The 17,885-nt window shown below is 43.7% G+C and overlaps 1 protein-coding gene across 1 annotated transcript; it reads left to right on the top strand.

Annotated features, from left to right (window-relative positions):
* Positions 1-1,134: 1,134 nt before the first annotated feature.
* On the top strand, positions 1,135-13,178 carry LOC118233651 (cathepsin L1-like). Its single transcript, XM_035429457.1, has 8 exons — positions 1,135-1,395; positions 4,311-4,456; positions 6,340-6,462; positions 8,292-8,465; positions 9,046-9,270; positions 9,822-9,987; positions 11,576-11,681; positions 12,486-13,178. Exons 2-8 carry the CDS (start codon positions 4,325-4,327, stop codon positions 12,583-12,585), a joined length of 1,026 nt encoding a protein of 341 aa, XP_035285348.1. The 5' UTR covers positions 1,135-1,395; positions 4,311-4,324; the 3' UTR covers positions 12,586-13,178.
* Positions 13,179-17,885: the final 4,707 nt, after the last annotated feature.

Below are 17,885 nucleotides of genomic sequence, written 5' to 3'. Positions count from 1 at the left end.
GAATGGTGTGTGTGCCCTGTGATGGACAGGCGAACTGTCCTGGGTGTATCCCTGTTATAAACAATATTCTATCTAATACATAAATTAGGTCAACATCTGCAAATCAATAAACTTTAAAAATAAATTCTTTGGGGTTTACTGGTCAGTCAATCACTCACTCACTCAATCAATCAATCATTCAATCAATCAATCAATCATTCAATCAGTACAAGTGCAATTACAGTATGTGATTGAAAAAATAGCCAGGATACACTGATAAAACAATTTATATGGAATGACCACATTCATTAAAAGTTGGATATGCACTACCTACTGACATTTAAAAATCATCAGCCATATTAAATAAACACTTCATGTCTTGTTTTTACGATAACCAATCCCTTGGAGGGAAATACATCAACTCTAGATAAGACCTGCCTTGTCTGTGTACGACAGAAATAGCCACAGCAACTTGGAAGTAGCGGTGCAAGGAGAATGTGAACGAGGGGTTGTTTTATAGTTTTAAAATCGGATTACCAGGATTGTTTGGATTATAATGGCTCTGAGTGTCAATCAAACCATTACCCACACCTCCCAGAAAGGTGTGCCATTCCATTGTGTCTGTGTTTTGAACAAAATGTTTTCCGAAAACACCCGGGTAATGACCACATAGCGACATCTGCTGCAAAAAATTAAATAAAAAAAAAAAACTAAACTTGAAATCAAAATTAGTTTTTTTGAGTTTGTTTTTATCCCTGAAGCTATAGTCAGTGTATACTGCTTACCACTAGAATAATGCTCAACAAGCTGTGTTGATCTGAAGTGTACATGTCTTGTGTTTGTATTTGAAGCCAAATATCCCTTATTCAATATACTTTGAGGAATCAGAGTGTTACCTTAAAGTCTCGCAACTTGAATTGATTCTGTACATGATCAGGGTGTTGAGGGGGATGCATGTTGATTAAGGGTCATTTAGGTGTAGCAGATAAAAATACTTTAATCGAACAGAATGAGGAAATAGAGACCAGTGTTCTGGCAGCCTCAAGCCTTTCCTGCGAGGTTATCGGCCCGAAATAACTTTCACATGACTGACAATAAGAGGAAGTGAGACCGCTGCATAAAGTGAAAGAGAGAGAGAAAGAGAGGGAGAGAGAGAAAGGGGGAGAGCGAAAGAGGGACAGACAGGGAAAGAAAAAAGAGAAAGAGGGAGAGAAAGACATAAAAATAGTTTGCTCTCAGGAAATAAAACTTCCTCTTTGAGCTCGTAGATTGTTGATCGCGACATCAAGGAGGGCAGACTTCTGGCCTCATCTTCTCCCGTTGCTAGGCGACCGCGCGGAGACAGGTGCTCTTTTCGTCGGGACACGGTTCGGTGAGGAGTGTTGGGTGATCCTGGTCTCACCGTCAGACGCAGCGGTAAGAGCGCTCTCTGTCCCCGAGCTGTCAGAACGGGTCCTTTTGCGGAGAGAGTTTAAACGCTCAACTGGTGTCCTGCACTGAGTGATTTAACACATAATGTTTATCCCTGGGCCGGTTTTGATCGGCTGTGTTCAGTATATGTAAATGGGAGCAGCCCGTAAGGTAATGAAGAGTAACTACAGGGTTAAGCCGTATTTCAAATGCATATATTTGAAACATATTTGCATGTATGGATTTCAAACATGATATGTATTTTACTCTGTGGCTTACGCCTTTGTGTCACCAACAAAGCAGCCTACCGGCATCTGTGCAGTGATTGTAGTATAGAGCTACATTTATTATTTCTGAAGTTTTCAACGTTTTTTTACAGGAAACACTTGAGCGTACTTTTGCCGGTTGCACCGCACTTCCTTGTTTTTCATTTGTAGTTATTCTTTGAGTAGAAAGAGGAAGTGAGCTTGAGTAACCTGGAGTCAGAGCGATGGTAAACACTGTCATACAACGAGACCAAAGATAAAGCATTTAATTCAAGATAAACACCTTGTTCAGGGATAGAATGGCAACGGGTCCTTGTGGATATTAAAGTTACAATCTCGAAGATTTCCGTTCCGTTCTCTTTGGCGGTACCAATGGCGAGAAGCGGTAATTGCAGGTGTGTTTTTGGACCTCACTTCCCATAGATCCAACCGGATCCTACCAGTGTCGCCTGTGTGACGTCAGTCAGTTGGCACCTGGGCCACGCCAACTATTACATTTATTATTTAATGAATAAAAAATGGTTGTTATACAAGTAACGTTACGCACATACTCATTCATTGTCTAACATTAGGCTAACTTAAGCTGTCTTTACACTGCCGAGCCGGGTTAAAATGCTGTAGCAGACCTGGGGTAGAATTAGTGATGATCAATTTCCACAAATGTTCTTTATCCACCTTTTGCTCGGTATCTTTACACTGCAGAGAAGAATTCGCGGGATTCGCTGTGGTTCGTGCAATTATGTGTCGTGCACAATTAACAGTCTTTTTTGTGAATGATTGTTGTGTGATATTTTTGAAAGAATTGCCTTGTTTCTGGTTTTGCTAGCTAATGTTCGAGAATAAAGCTGAGCTGGGTGTTAAATTAGCAATCAGAACAAGAAGAATAAAACAAAAACAAAGGAGATTTCATCAAAAATGGGAATCAAGGCTGACGTAACATATGAGGAAGCGTAATAAAATAATAACAACGCTAATCCATACTGCCATGTTATTTTATTTAGTTTTCTCAGGCTTGACATCTTTACACAGAAATCAGAACCGCTCTGCTCCACCTATACCCCGGCTTTATTCCGATCAATATATTGATGAACATGATGGCAATGTAAATAACGATAACGTTAAGGCCAGTTCAAATCAATGATTCGCAACGAGACGAAACGGTTTTAGAATGTTGCAGAGAAAATTGCAGCGGTGTGAACTGGTTAGTTGCAGAGCGTCTGAAGCCGTTGCCTGGGGTCTCAAAAGACCCACCTTGTCAAATCGCTAAGTGAAGTTTTAGAGCGTTTACAATCAGACGTCTTGGAATTTTGCAGGTTGCATTCAGTCTCCTTGCGAATCATTGATCTGAACTGCCCTTTAGTTAGCTACATTGCAAGGTTGCAACAACGTAGCATTGCATTCGATAGACGGTCCCCTCCCCCCCCCGTTATTGTCGAGTTCAAGGGCGAGCCTTGTTGCGTTAGCTCCGCCTACCCTCTCTGTGGGCCGCTTGTGATGTTTCCCCGGGAATGTCGCCACAGACACCCAGTTCTTTAATCATAATTTTTTATAATAATAATAATATAAATTAATATAATAATTGGCTCAATCACAATTGTGTTACCTAATTCAGCGATAAATAGTGACTTAGCAGAGATTTATTTTAATGAAAATCTTCGAGATTATTACTTTAAAGCCACTGTCCTCTGATCTCAAACCCAATGCCTCAGCTGCAATACAAATCCCAGTTTCTGTATAAGCCTCTTTTTTCCCCACTGTGATTATGATTACTTTCCTGGAAGATTTGCCAGTATCTCCCTGCTAGCATTTAGCACATAGCTGCTAACACTGAGCTGGCCAGGGGAGGCTTGGCTTCCACTCCACAGCTGAGTTGAACTTGAGATTTCTTCAACCTGGGAGTTTTTTCCCCCCACTGGGGAGTTTTTTTTCCTTACCAAACTTGCTGGTTTTCAGGCCTGGTCTTTCCTATATTCCATTACATTACATTACAAGAATTTAGCAGACACTCTTATCCAGAGCGACTTACACAACATTTTAAACATCATTTACATTGCATCCATTTATACAGTTGGATATATACTGAAGCAGTGCTGTTTAAGTACCTTGCTTAAGGGTACAACTGCAGTGTCCTACCGGGACACCTGGGAATCGAACCTGCAACCTTTAGGGTACTTACCCATTATACTACACTCCCGCCCCAGATATACTACACTGTATCCTTCCTGGTTTTTCGTAAATTGTCTTGGTGATGGTGTCTCAGTAGAAAAGACTTTGTACAATTTGCTGGAGTCAATATGTTGCCATCAGTGGCATAGGTTTCGTTTGAACATTGGGGGGGACACATTAAGCGGGGGGAAATTTTGAGTGCCAAATACTTAATTTCCTGCATTCTGGTGAATTTTTATGCACCAATTTATGGTGGAAATGTCTGTCTATTTGTGTAAAGGAAAACACAAAATTCATGGGGACAAATGCATGTGTTCTAAATATTGACGGGGACGTATCCCCTGCGTCCCCCCCGAAATCTACGCCTATGGTTGCCCTGGAAATTTTGTTAATTATTTTTGCACTGTATGTATGTCTGTTTTTTTAATTTCTTGTTTGCCTTGAACTCACTACCCCACTCCCCCAACCACCTACTCCCTTCTTCTTCAGAAAGTATCGTTAGGATGCATGCCCTGCAGAACTTCTTTCTATTGGTCCTCGGGATCATTAGCCATGCCTCCTCCCATCTCAACCTGACTCTGAATGGTCAGTGGAAGGACTGGAAGGACCATCACAATAAAGAGTATGGCAGCCAGGTAAGCGTGTCAAAGTCCACACGCCTTGTTTCCAGGGCCTTGATTGGCCGCTGATTGAAAAGAGCCCACAAAAACCTGCAGACACAGAGGCCCAGACTTTAGAGTAAAAACCTGCAGACACAGAGGCCCAGACCTTAGAGTAAAAACCTGCAGACACAGAGGCCCAGACCTTAGAGTAAAAACCTGCAGACACAGTGGCCCAGACCTTAGAGTAATAACCTGCAGACACAGTGGCCCAGACCTTAGAGTACAAACCTGCAGACACAGAGGCCCAGACCTTAGAGTAAAAACCTGCAGACACAGAGGCCCAGACCTTAGAGTAAAAACCTGCAGACACAGAGGCCCAGACCTTAGAGTAAAAACCTGCAGACACAGAGGCCCAGACCTTAGAGTAAAAACCTGCAGACACAGCGGCCCAGACCTTAGAGTAAAAACCTGCAGACACAGAGGCCCAGACCTTAGAATAAAAATATGTACGGACAGCGATGCCGATAGAAACCTATGGGAAGCACATCAGAACCATGAAGTACCATTTTTTTTGCTGAACAGACATGCTCAGTTGTGTCCCTAAATCACATGTACAACGAGGCTAGCGCAGACATAGGCTAAAATAAATAATAAATAAAAATTTATATCTTTGTCTGTGTGGTAGGAAAAAATATTTTACCTCGGAGCCCAATTGGGAAACTTGCTTCTTGAGTGAAAACATAGATATCAACAGGGGACGACATTACATCCGGTGCTGAGGTTGAGAACCAAAAGGTGGCCCAGACACAGTGTGGCACCTCTGATGCAAATGGTGAACAAAGACTGAGAATATTCTGTTTTGATTTGAGGTTGTGGTTCACAACTGATTTCCTAGATGGAGCCCTTATCATAACTACATCTCACTTTGTTTTTTAAATTTCATTTTGTTGGTCTGTTTTGAATCAGCTCATTTCAGGACTGATTCAGTCTTTCGCCAGGGGAACAAATCCTTTGCGTAGCCAAACGTTAAGCCTCACAACCATACAAGCTTGTCTAGGGACCTATTTGTATGAAAATATTGGGGGTGAGGTGTCTCCCTATCTTCCCCAAAATCCTATGCATATTCTGGGGAATTGGTGGCAGCTGTAACACACAGTGCGTCATCCTGAAATGTCTACGTATACATGCCTCTGAAAGAGATATCTACAGCTGCACAAATGGGGGCTAAGCTAGCATCTGGCAGCTAGCATGATTTGTGTTGTTTCTCCCCCCTGAGTTTAAACACAATGGCTCAATTGCACTGTGCTTAGCTGGAGTTTAAACCTGTAAACGACAGAACTGCATTACACCTGGAACAGCTAGTCCTTTTTTTATTGCTTTGGATAGATGCTCCAGTTGTAATGCACGTCTGTGGTCCGTAGGTTTAAAGTTAAAGCCGTTAAGGTGTATAGGCTGCGGTGTGAAACAGGGAAGCTCTGTAGAAATGCAGAGTAATTGTGGTTTTCCGGTCTCACCGTGTTCCTCTTCCACTGTGTATTGCGAGGGTCACCTGACCTGTGTGTGCGTGCATGTGTGTGTGTGTGTGCGTGTGTGTGTGTATGCATTCATGCATGTATGTGTAGATTGCGTGTAAATTGTGTTTGTGTCTGTATGTCTCTGTGGTGTGTGCCTATGTGTGTGTGTGTGTGTGTGTGTGAGAGAGAGAGAGAGAGAGAGAAAGAGAGAGAGAAAGTATGAGTGAATTTGAATGTGTGTGTATGTGTGGATTGCATGTAAATTGTGTTTGTGTCTGTATGTCTCTGTGGTGTGTGTGTGTGTGTGTGTGTGTGCATGTACATGCGTTTACGCAAACGTGTGCTCATGTAAGTGTGTGCATGCATGTAAGTGATTAATTATCTGTTTAAAATATTGATCAGGGGGAGGAGTCACAGAGGAGGCAGATCTGGGAGAAGAACCTGAGGATGGTGGAGAAACACAACATGGAGGCTTCGTATGGCCTGCACTCCTTCACCATGGGCCTCAACCACCTCTCAGACATGGTACACTAACAGATCCCCCTAAAGTGGTACAGTTCTGCAACAGATTCCCCCCTAAAGTGGTACAGATCTCTAACAGACCCCCCCCCCCCCCGAAAGTGGTAGAGTCGTGTAACAGATTACCCCCTAAAGTGGTACAGTCTTATAACAGATTCCACCTAAAATGGTACAGACCTCTAACAGATTCATCCACACAGTGGTACAGTCCTCCAACAGATTTCCCCTAAAGTGGTACAGTCCTCTAACAGATTCACCCACATAGTGGTATAGTCCTTTAGATCCTTCCATTGAGTAGTATAGTCCTCTGGTCGATTCACCCATATAGTGGTACAATCCTTTAACAGATTCATTTATACAGTGGTACAGTCCTCTAACATAGTCATCCCTAAAGTCCTCTAATAGATTCATCCACATAGTGTTATTGTCCTCTAACATATCCCCCCCTAAAGACCTTGAATAGATTCATCCACGCAGTGGTACAGTCCTCTAACATACTCCCCCCTAAAGTCTCATATAGAGGTACAGTCCTCACGGTGACTTGCCTCATATAGAGGTACAGTCCTCATGGTGACTTGCCCTCATACAGAGGTACAGTCCTCACGGTGACTTGCCTCATATAGAGGTACAGTTCTCACGGTGACTTGCCTCATATAGAGGTACAGTCCTCATGGTGACTTGCCTCATATAGAGGTACAGTCCTCATGGTGACTTGCCTCATATAGAGGTACAGTCCTCACGGTGACTTGCCTCATATAGAGGTACAGTCCTCATGGTGACTTGCCTCATATAGAGGTACAGTCCTCATGGTGACTTGCCTCATACAGAGGTACAGTCCTCACGGTGACTTGCCTCATATAGAGGTACAGTCCTCACGGTGACTTGCCTCATATAGAGGTACAGTCCTCATGGTGACTTGCCTCATATAGAGGTACAGTTCCATCTCAGTGTGTTGATTGTATCCCGTATACTGCCATCCTTTATTGATTCTGATGCCAGATAGAAAGACTTGATGACTCCAGTGATGTTTAAACAGACAACATGCATCTGTTCATGTATGTGACAGTCCTACCCTGAGCAACATCAGTAAAACTTTTCAGGTATTTCAGGCTAATCTGGCAACTTTTTGTACTGAAGTTTTGACACTATTTATTTTTCTACAACATTATCCAACTGAATTATTTGTGCTTGGCAAAAGGTTCAATTTTAAATCAACTGTCCAAAAATGAATTCAACCCTAAAGTAATTTATATTACATAGTAAAGCTGGGATAAAATCTACCCTTCTATGAGAATCTGAACATTTTGTGCTTTCACAGTGACCTTCTTATAATTACTGGTAACAAGATAAAATTAAACTTTAATGTGAAGAAGGCTGTTTAAAAAGTGGCTGGTCATGTGAGACCCCGATGAACTCCTCGGTGTTCAGAAGTTCTGTGAGGTTGTTTGTCGCTAAGTAACGAGCATGCTGCCGTTATGTTGCCACACGGCAAATCACTTTCGACGAGTGAGCTGGTTAGCCACGCTCATGTTTCAGCACCACAGAGAAACAGAGTAACAGAGCGCGGTTTTACCGCGTGATTAAGAGTCAGTGTTTCATATTTCGGGTCAAACTCGATGACTGCAGGGGGCCTGTTGGAGAACTGCAGCTCTGTCTGGGGCCTCACGCTTGCAGGGCCACATGTGGTGGGATGACACTGGCCTGATCTAATGACCCGCCCGTCAAACGGGTTGCCATGACAACGAGGGGAAAACTCTTCCTGAGTGTGCTCCTTTACGTCCAACCCACCCCACCACTCCCCCCCCCCCCCCCCCCCCAAACTGTGACCGGTTCAGATGGCAGAGGAGGTCAACGCTGTCCTCAACGGGCTGAGGGACGAGGAAGAGGTGGTGGAGGAGCTCCATCGTCACGGCAACCTGACGTTCACCTTGCCAGACGACGGCAAGGTCCCCCTGCCCCCGTCGGTGGACTGGAGGAGCAAAGGCATGGTCAGCCCAGTCCGAAACCAGGTGAGCTCTTCTATTGGTTACGGGGGGTGAGGGGGGTGGTGGGGGGAAGGGAGAGGCACAAAGCAATTTATGCGTATCATACTGTACATAAACAGCTTACCCACTCTCAGCTGACATTGAATTTTTTATCCGGAGAAATAGGCAAAGGAAAATACATTCTGTGAACTTAAAGAATCTGATCATATCTGTATACAGTAACAACCTTGCACAATTGTGAACAAATTACACCATAACATTAGCCTAACATTGGTCTAGCATTAGCCTAGTATTTGCCTGGCAGTATTATATCATCAGCTTAACATTGTCTTAGCATTCAGTGGTAACATAGCATTACCATAGCATTAGCCTGGAATTTGCTTAGCAGTAGCCTAACATTAGCCTGGTGGTAAAATATCAGTAATCTAGAATTTGCTTAGCAGTAGCCTAACATTAGCCTGGTGGTAAAATAGCAGTAACCTGTAATATGCTTAGCATCAGCCTAGCATTCGCCTAGTGGTAAAATATCAGTAATCTACTGATATTACATAGCGTTAGCATAGCCTGGTAGGCAGTCTCACAGCCAATCGTGCGTCTCCCTCAGGGACACTGCGGGTCTTGCTGGGCATTCAGTGTTTCAGGGGCCATGGAGGGACTGATGAAGATGCAGACGGGCAAGCTGGTCCCCCTCAGCCCCCAGAATCTGCTGGACTGCAGCAGCAGCTATGGCAACATGGGCTGCAGGGGTGGCTACCTCTCCAAGACCTTCCGTTACATCATCGAGAACAAGGGCATCGACTCTGACAGCTCTTACCCCTACGAGTCCAGGGTAAGGACAGGGAGAAGGGGAGGAGAGGAAGAACTGCCTCAAAACATCATGGGAGCAGTGGAAGAGGAGACTTGGGGCTCTTTCCTGATTGCACGTTTTTATCCGTTCTTGTCTCCTCGTAGCAGTCTGGCTTCCTAATCATTCTTTGAAACATGACTTATTTTGAAATATTTATGGCAGTGAGAGGGTAAACCATCCCTCATTAAATTAATATAAGTATTACTTTATAAACTATTTATATAACAGTGAATAGCCTCTTTGTACTTCAGACATGGCAGTTAAGGATGGAACAAAGGCCAGTGTGTGTGAGTGCCCCAGAACTGAGGTAGAGAAGCGCTACATCGGCGAATGCGTAATGGCGGTAACAACGTGGAGAAGCGCTACATCGGCGAGTGTGTAATGGCGGTGATGCTGTGGAGACGTGTGTAATGAATGCATAATGGCGGTAATGATGTGGAGAAGCGCGTAACGAATGTGTAATGGTGGTAATGATGTTGAGAAGCGCGTAATGAATGCGTAATGGTGGTAACACGGCTCTCTCTTCATCCCAGGAGGGGAAGTGCCGTTACTCGGTACGTGGCAGAGCCGGGCACTGCTCGGGGTACCAGATCCTCCGGCGGGGTGACGAGAGAGCACTGCAGCTGGTGGTTGCCAACGTGGGCCCCGTCTCAGTGGGCATCAACGCCCTGATGCCGTCCTTCCACAGCTACAGAGGAGGTGAGAGCGCCCCCCCCAACATGCTGCCAAAACCCCTGTCACTCAAGAAATGACATTTTGAAATTACATTTGCTCTCCACTCTACTGCACTCACATAGTAAAATAACATGTTTGATGCAGAAAAAACACCATAAAACCAAGATATGATGAATTACTATTTGTGTGTGTGTGTGTGTGTTGGGGGAGGGGAGGGGGGGGTTTGGGGTTGAGGCACATTTTTGACAGAATTTTCAGGCAGTACCTTAAATGAGCAATGCTGTTACTCATAATTGAATATAATCAAACGGGATAGAATACAATGGAATCTGAAGTAGAATAGAATTGAAGAATCGACTATTCTGTTCTTGTCATGCTGGCACTAACACTGTATAGAGTACCTCTGTATCGAGTAAGTCTGTATAGAGTATCTCTGTATAGAGTAACACTGTATAGAGTATCTCTGTATAGAGTAACACTGTATTGAGTAACTATATACAGAGTAACACTGTATAGAGTATTTCTGTATAGAGTAACTCTGTATAGAGTAACACTGTATAGAGTATCTCTGAATAGAGTAACACTGTATTGAGTAACTCTATACAGAGTAACACCGTATAAAGTATCTCTGTATAGAGTAACTCTATATAGAGTAACACTGTATAGAGTAACTCTGTATGGAGTAATCAAGGAAAATTACACATGCATACCAATGGAACAGCAGGTTCTGCTGCTGTTTTTGCAGAATTTTTTTGTCCGTAATGTGAAAAGAAGTTCTAAATAAATTTCTTGACGAAGGCCAAATCACTTTAGACTTCAGACAAAACCTCTCCTTCACCTTATTTTGACCAGGTAGCCATGTAGAATCAACGTTGGAGTGTTCCGCACCACACCGGAGTGTTGTAGGTTTTATACCCCTGGTAATGAAATGAGTTTGTGCAGGCATGCGTACAGGACGTAAACGTAGGTTAAGTAACATCGCATCAAAATTAACATCAGATCAAAATCCTCATTAGCGGACAACCGATGTACAAAATCCCTAAATATATATGATTAAATAACTATTATGTTTCACAAGCTAGATATTGAGCTGTATTACTGACTAGCCCCAGCCAGCTAGCTGGACAGTAGAACAGTTGTACCTGGCTAACTTTTCCAAACGGGCTGTTAACTATTTAAACAGCTGAGGTTACACTTTTCTGGAAAATGCATTGAAAGATCCATGAATGCAAGAGTCCTGGACTTGGCTTCAGCACCCTCTGGTGTGAAGGTCCATCGCTCTGACCGCTGCACCACACCATCTGGTGTAAAGGTCCATCGCTCTGACCACTGCACCACACACTCTGGTGTAAAGGTCCATCGCTCTGACCGCTGCACCACACCCTCTGGTGTGAAGGTTCATCACTCTGACCGCTGCACCACACCCTCTGGTGTAAAGGTCCATCGCTCTGACCACTGCACCACACCCTCTGGTGTAAAGGTCCATCACTCTGACCGCTGCACCACACCCTCTGGTGTAAAGGTCCATCACTCTGACCGCTGCACCACACCCTCTGGTGTAAAGTTCCATCGCTCTGACCACTGCACCACACCCCACTGTGTCTCTCGGCAGGCCTGTACGATGACTCGTCGTGCAGCTCGGCGAAGACCAATCATGCGGTGCTCGTGGTTGGGTATGGGACGGACAGGGGGAAGGACTTCTGGCTGGTGAAGAACAGGTAAACATCTCATCCCGTTCCTCTTTATAATGCATCTGGGTGAGTCTCCTACAGGATCATGCTCAAAGTTGAAAATATAGAATGAACTGGGCTTTAGTAATTGTTGCACTGAAATATTTTGTCACAGGCTCTTATTAATAAGTAAGTCATATACAATGTACGGACGCATGGAAAATTCCATGTAGGATGTAATACTACATATATAAACAAACAAAACCAGTGACATAGAGGTACACAGCATTTGGACAGGTATCCCATGATTTCGGAAGTTAAAGAGGAGAGGTGTGGAGAAGGGAGGAGAGGGGAGGGGGATTACAGGTTTTCAGCCGAAAAGCAGTCACAAGAAGCACGTGTCAGTTAGAGAAGAAAAAAGAACCCTCACAACAGGCTGAACAGAAGCAGCGCCTTCCTCGCTATAAATGTTGTGCTGGCGACATCCAGTGTCAATTTACGGACATTACATCATCCATGGCTTTTTTAACCTACAACTGTTAAATGCTAGTTTGCTTTTCTGATTTAATTAGCCTGGAAATCACAGAAAAATTACATTATTGCTAGATTTCCTCTTAGTCTTTGTTTTATAAAATTCTGAAGCACTGAACAATGAAAATTGTTATTTGTGCAGTTTAGTTTTGTTCAGATTCTCAAGGTATTGAATTGTACTGGGATCTATTCCTGCCTCTCTCTCAATGCATGCTGGGATAGGCTACAACACCCCCCTACGACCCTGACCAGGAGTAAGCGGGTTAGATAATGGATGAATGTATTGAATAATGACTTCTCACGTGTTTGCTTGTTTTCTAGCTGGGGAACAGCTTGGGGTGAAAGCGGATTCATCCGAATGGCCAGGAACAGGAATAACCAGTGTGGAATTGCTAACTTCCCCATATATCCCACCATGTGAAACCATCAGTGTACCAGGTTACGCTAAAGCAGATCTCAGGCTGTTAATCGCCTCTTAATCTTCACTTAGACAACAGAAAACAAACTGCATGAAATATGCATATATCTACATCAGATGTGGGCAATTCTGGTTATAGAGGGTCGGTGTGTGTGCAGGTCTTTGTTTCCACCAGTTACCCTGCTTAAATGAGCTAACTGGCTGTATGCGCCAACACTGGTTTCATGTGTAGATTAGATCACAGCGAAAAAATTATGTAGAAACACAAGAACAGACTTAGGTTGTCATTCGTGCACGTTTCAAGAAGCGCAGCTAAAATGTTAAATTGGTGTAAATATTAGAGCTGATTAAGTCATTAAGGCCAGAGACACAGAAACCGATACGGCCCTCATTGCCCACCTCTGATCTGCATGCTAATCGCGATCTTTATTGAAATGTATTTATATTTGTAATGATTGCGATTTTAAAAGGGTAACAGGTTGAACAGGTTTAACCTGCACGTTTTGGAATTGTTTTAAAGAACTCCGTACTTACAGGTCAAGGTTTTTTAAATGCATACAAATAAACATTGCTTTTACAAAATGTTCCTTGTAAAATTCTGTAGGTGTTACTCTGTGTACTTTGTCGTGAGTGTGTGTGTGTGTGTGCGTGTGCGTGTGTGTGTATATGTGTGTTTGTGTGTGTGCGTGTATGTGTGTGAGAGCATGTGTGTGTGTGTGTGAGAGTGTGTCTGTGCGTGTGTGTACGTGTATGTGTACATGCGTGCGCATGCACGTGTGTGTGTGTGTGTGTGTGCGTATGCGTATGCGTGTGTGTGTGTGTGCGCGTATGCGTGTGTGTGTGCGTATGCGTGTGTGTGTGTTTGTGTGTGTGTGTGGGTGAGAGAGTGTGTGTATGCGTGTGTGTGGGTGAGAGAGTGTGTACGTATACATGTGTGTGTGCGGGCGTGATGCAGTTGTAAGATGGTACTTTGGACAGAATCTGACGGGGAAACATTACACATTGAGGATTATGTAGACAACAGAATCGCTTAAAGTTGCTTAAAGGTTTAATTCCCAACAGGACACTGAAGTTGTGCTGTTGAACAAGGTGCTCATAAATGATATATATGTATACAGTGAGCTACATATTTTATTCTTTGATTTGGCTCTGAACTCTGCATTTTAGATTTGTAATCGGACAATTCACATGTGGTTAAAGCACATATTCTCTGTTTTTTTAAAGGGTATTGTTAAACATCTTGGTTTTGCCATGTAGAAATTACAGAACTTTTTTTTTACATAGACCCTCCCCCCTGATTTTGGGCACCACAATGGGCTTCACGGGTGTTTCTGATTAGTCTGGTGTGCTCAATTACTTCCTTAGTGCAGGGATAAGATAAGTTTCAGTATCTAGTCTTGTTTCTAGGCTTTCAAACGCCTTTGGAGTCGTCGTTATTGGTGACAGCACTGTGGTACACCTACTGTATCTAGCATCGGGTTGAACGGCCTAAATTCCTATTGACTCGGATTCGACCAGTTGCTGGAAACATTCCTTTGGGATTTTGGTGGAGGCTGACTCGATAGCATCACACAGTTCCTGCAGATTTCATGCTGAAAACCTCTCATTCCACCTCATCCCAAAGGTGCTCTATTGGATTGAGATCTGGGGACTGTGCAGGCCATTGGAGTGAACAGCATTTAGTTTTGATTCTAGGCTTTTGATTGATTTGGGTTCTGTTACTGATGTTTTCAGCATAAGGACCAGAGCTGTGCCAAGAAACCCATTAAGAGCCTGAGAATTATGAAGAAGAAAACAACAGTCAGAGACATAGGCCAAACCTTAGGCTTACCAAAATGTACTGTTTGGAACATCGTTGAGAAGAAAGAGAACACTGGTAAGCTTAGTAATCATAAATGGTCGAGTAGGCCAAGGAAGTGGTGGGTGTGGGAGTGCTGTGGTTTGGGTATGCATGGCTGTCACAGGCACTGGCTCACTTGTCTTCACCGTTGATGTAAATGCTGACAGCCGCAGCAGAATGAATTCTGGCGCATGCAGGAGCATCTGATCTGCTCAAGTTTAAGCAAATGCCTTCAAACTCAATGGATGGCATTTGATCCTGCAGCAAGATAATGATCTCAAATATGCTGCTAAAGCAACAAAGGAATTTCCCAACAAAGGATGATGATACTGAGAAGATGTTAATGTTTCCCAGACATTATGGTGCCCTGAAATGGGAGGACTATGTACGTAATGTGCAGTCATTTCCACAAGGTGAAACCAAAATGTATAAAAAATACCCTTTAACAAAAGCTGAGAATGTGCATATGTAAACACACACAAACACACATACCTGTTATACCTGAAATGATAGGTGAGGTGTGACAGGCATGTAAATGTGTGTTTATATTTGTGTATTGTGCTACGTGGCACATAAGGCACACACACACACTCGCACAAACACGCATACACACACACACGCACCCACAAACATACACACACACACATATATGCACCCACAGAAATACACACACACACACACATACACACTTGCACACACACACACACACACTCACACACGCACGCACGCACGCACGCACACTCACACACACACACACTCACGCACGCACGCACACTCACGCACACATGCACACAAACATACATTTATGTAATAATTTGACAAGATGGGCACATTTAAACCCATCCTGCTATTCTCAGAATGGACCTGAAATTAACTTTGGCTTAAACGTTTTGCATGGGTCTTAAGTTCCGTCAGAAGAACAGTTTGTACCCTTAAATAAAACCGACACATAAAGTGATCTTGTCGACGCTGCGTTTTTCTCTGGCTGTAGAGGCTGTTCCCATGACGGGCATGTGCCAAGCGCGTTTCCATGACACGCGATGTGTGGGTTGATGCGTAATAGCGTGAGCCTTGAGCTTGTGCACGTTCAACTTCCCTGCGTGGAATTTAGAAAGTTGACAAGGCCCCGATGTCACACAAGAGCTACACCTCTACACTGCAGACCAGGGGTGTACAACCAGGGCCCATTCATTTCAGGATTTTGAGCCAACTTCTGTTCTTAATTATTTAATTAGCTCAATTATATCTGACATTTGTTCAAACACCAGCTACAACCACAGAGTGCAAGTGCGTCCTCTAGACTTTACGGTGCTGACGAGCAGGAGTAAAGCGGCGTGGTTCATAGAGCTGTCAGAAAACTACGGTAACTGGTTGGAAAAATAATCTCTACTCGAGGCCTTTCTTCTGCATGAGCATGAACTAATGATACGGTGACACACAGCTGGCCAAGACACAGCGGAGCGGCTAACTGTCCCGTTATTTTTTTTCCTCTAAAATGGGGGAAATACGTGTAAAACGGGCTGTAATTCCTACACGGATCACCTGATGTGGATGCAAATACCCTCAAATAAAAAAAATGTCAGTCTGCACTTTACCCTCTACCATTGCAATCATTGTGTCATTTCAAATCCAATGTGCTGGATTATAGAGCCAAAAACACCCAAAAGTGTGTCACTGTCCAAATACGTATGGACAGCACGGTGGTACACCTATCTAGTACCAGGTTGGACGGCCGGAATTCTTCAACAAGATTCAACAAGGTGCCGGAAACATTCCTTTGGGGTTTTGGTGGAGGCTGACTCGATAGCATCGCGCAGTTCCTGCAGAGTTTGTGCTGCAAACCTTCCTTTCCGCCACATAGCAAAGGCGGTCTATTGTGCAGGCTATTGGAGTGAACGGAAGTCACTGTCACTGTTTATGGAACCAGCCTGAGACCACACATTCTTTGTGAATGGCACATTATCCTACTGCAAGTATCCGTTTTGAAAAGGTAGGCCGTGGTGATGAAGATATTGCACATTATCAGCAGCAATGCTTGGGTATGCTGTGGGATTGAAATGATGCTCCCTTGGTACTGCTATGTGTGCTAAGAATGCATTCCCCACACCATTACACACCATTACACCGCAACCAGGAGCCCGCACCTTTCACACAAGGCAGGATGCATCCATGGATTCTTGGAAACTACACGAGCACGTTTACGCCAAGTTCTGACCCTACCACCTGCATGTCGCTGCAGTCTTTGAGATCTGTCCATCCAGGTGACATTTTTCCAATCTTCAGCCCTCCAGTTTTGGTGACCGCCTTCCCACTGCATCCTCATCCTCCTGCTCTTAGTTGACAGGAGTGGAACCCTGGTGGCCTGGTCTTCGGCTGTTGTAGCCCATCCAGTTCAAGGTTTGATGCGTTGTGCGTTCAGAGATGCCCTTCTGTACTCTACTGGTGTAAGCAGCTGTTAGTTGAGCATTTGTGGCCTTTCCGTTAGCTTGAACGAGTGTGCCCATTAGCTTCTGACCTCACTCATTAACATGTGGTTTTTGCCCACAGAACTGCCACTCACTGGATGTGTCTTGTTTATGGCACCATTCCCTGTAAACTCTAGAGACAGTAGTGCGTGAAAATCCCAAGAGGGCAGCTGTTTTTGAGATGCTGGAACCACCACGTCTGACACCAACAATCATACCACGGTCCCTTCGATCACACATCTTGCCCATTTATAATATCTGGTTGAACAACAACTAAATCTCTTCACCATGTCTGCGTACTTTATATATAGAGTTGCAGCCACAAGACTTGCTGTTTGGAATAGCAGGAGCATTAACTTTCAGAAGTAGTGAACTTTCTTTCTGTATCGTGATTAGTTTTATGTGGGAACCAAATGTCATTTGGCCTCTTTGATGTGACTTGGGCTTGACATTTGGAAATCTTCATCTCAATGCCATCTATTTTAGAAAAAGCCAGAAGAGACCATGTTGGTTTCTAACATCAAACTGCTTACTAAGGTAACTTGGTGAAGTCTCTAGAATAAACAGGCCTCCATTTAGTTATATGAACTTTAAAGAATAGTCTAATAAAAAATAGTCAAAAAAGTGAAAGTTGCTTTTCAGCACCACAATCCAATGTGAAATTTGTCACAATTCAGTCAGTTCACTACATATTTCGATCTGAACTTCCTTGTCTTGTGATACATGACTCATGAGATTTTGCGGATTCGAATGACCTGACTGTGGCTTTGACAAGCGTCAACCATAACTATTGTGTCATTTTTGTCTCATGATTTGAAACCACTTGTGAAATTAAAAGTCAGCAATTATTTGTTTAATTTCCATTACAATAGTATATTAATCGAATTTGCGTTAAAAATCCAACGGCGAGCAGATAGAATGTTTTTTTGAGGGGCGTGAAATTGTCAGGTGTACGGAAATGCAAGGTGCACAGTGCACTTGCCGGTCGAGCGCAGCAA

The sequence above is a fragment of the Anguilla anguilla genome, chromosome 8 (genome assembly GCF_013347855.1).
Source record: "Anguilla anguilla isolate fAngAng1 chromosome 8, fAngAng1.pri, whole genome shotgun sequence".
In the NCBI taxonomy this organism is placed as follows: Eukaryota; Metazoa; Chordata; class Actinopteri; order Anguilliformes; family Anguillidae; genus Anguilla; species Anguilla anguilla.
This window is presented reverse-complemented; position numbering and strand designations above follow the sequence as displayed.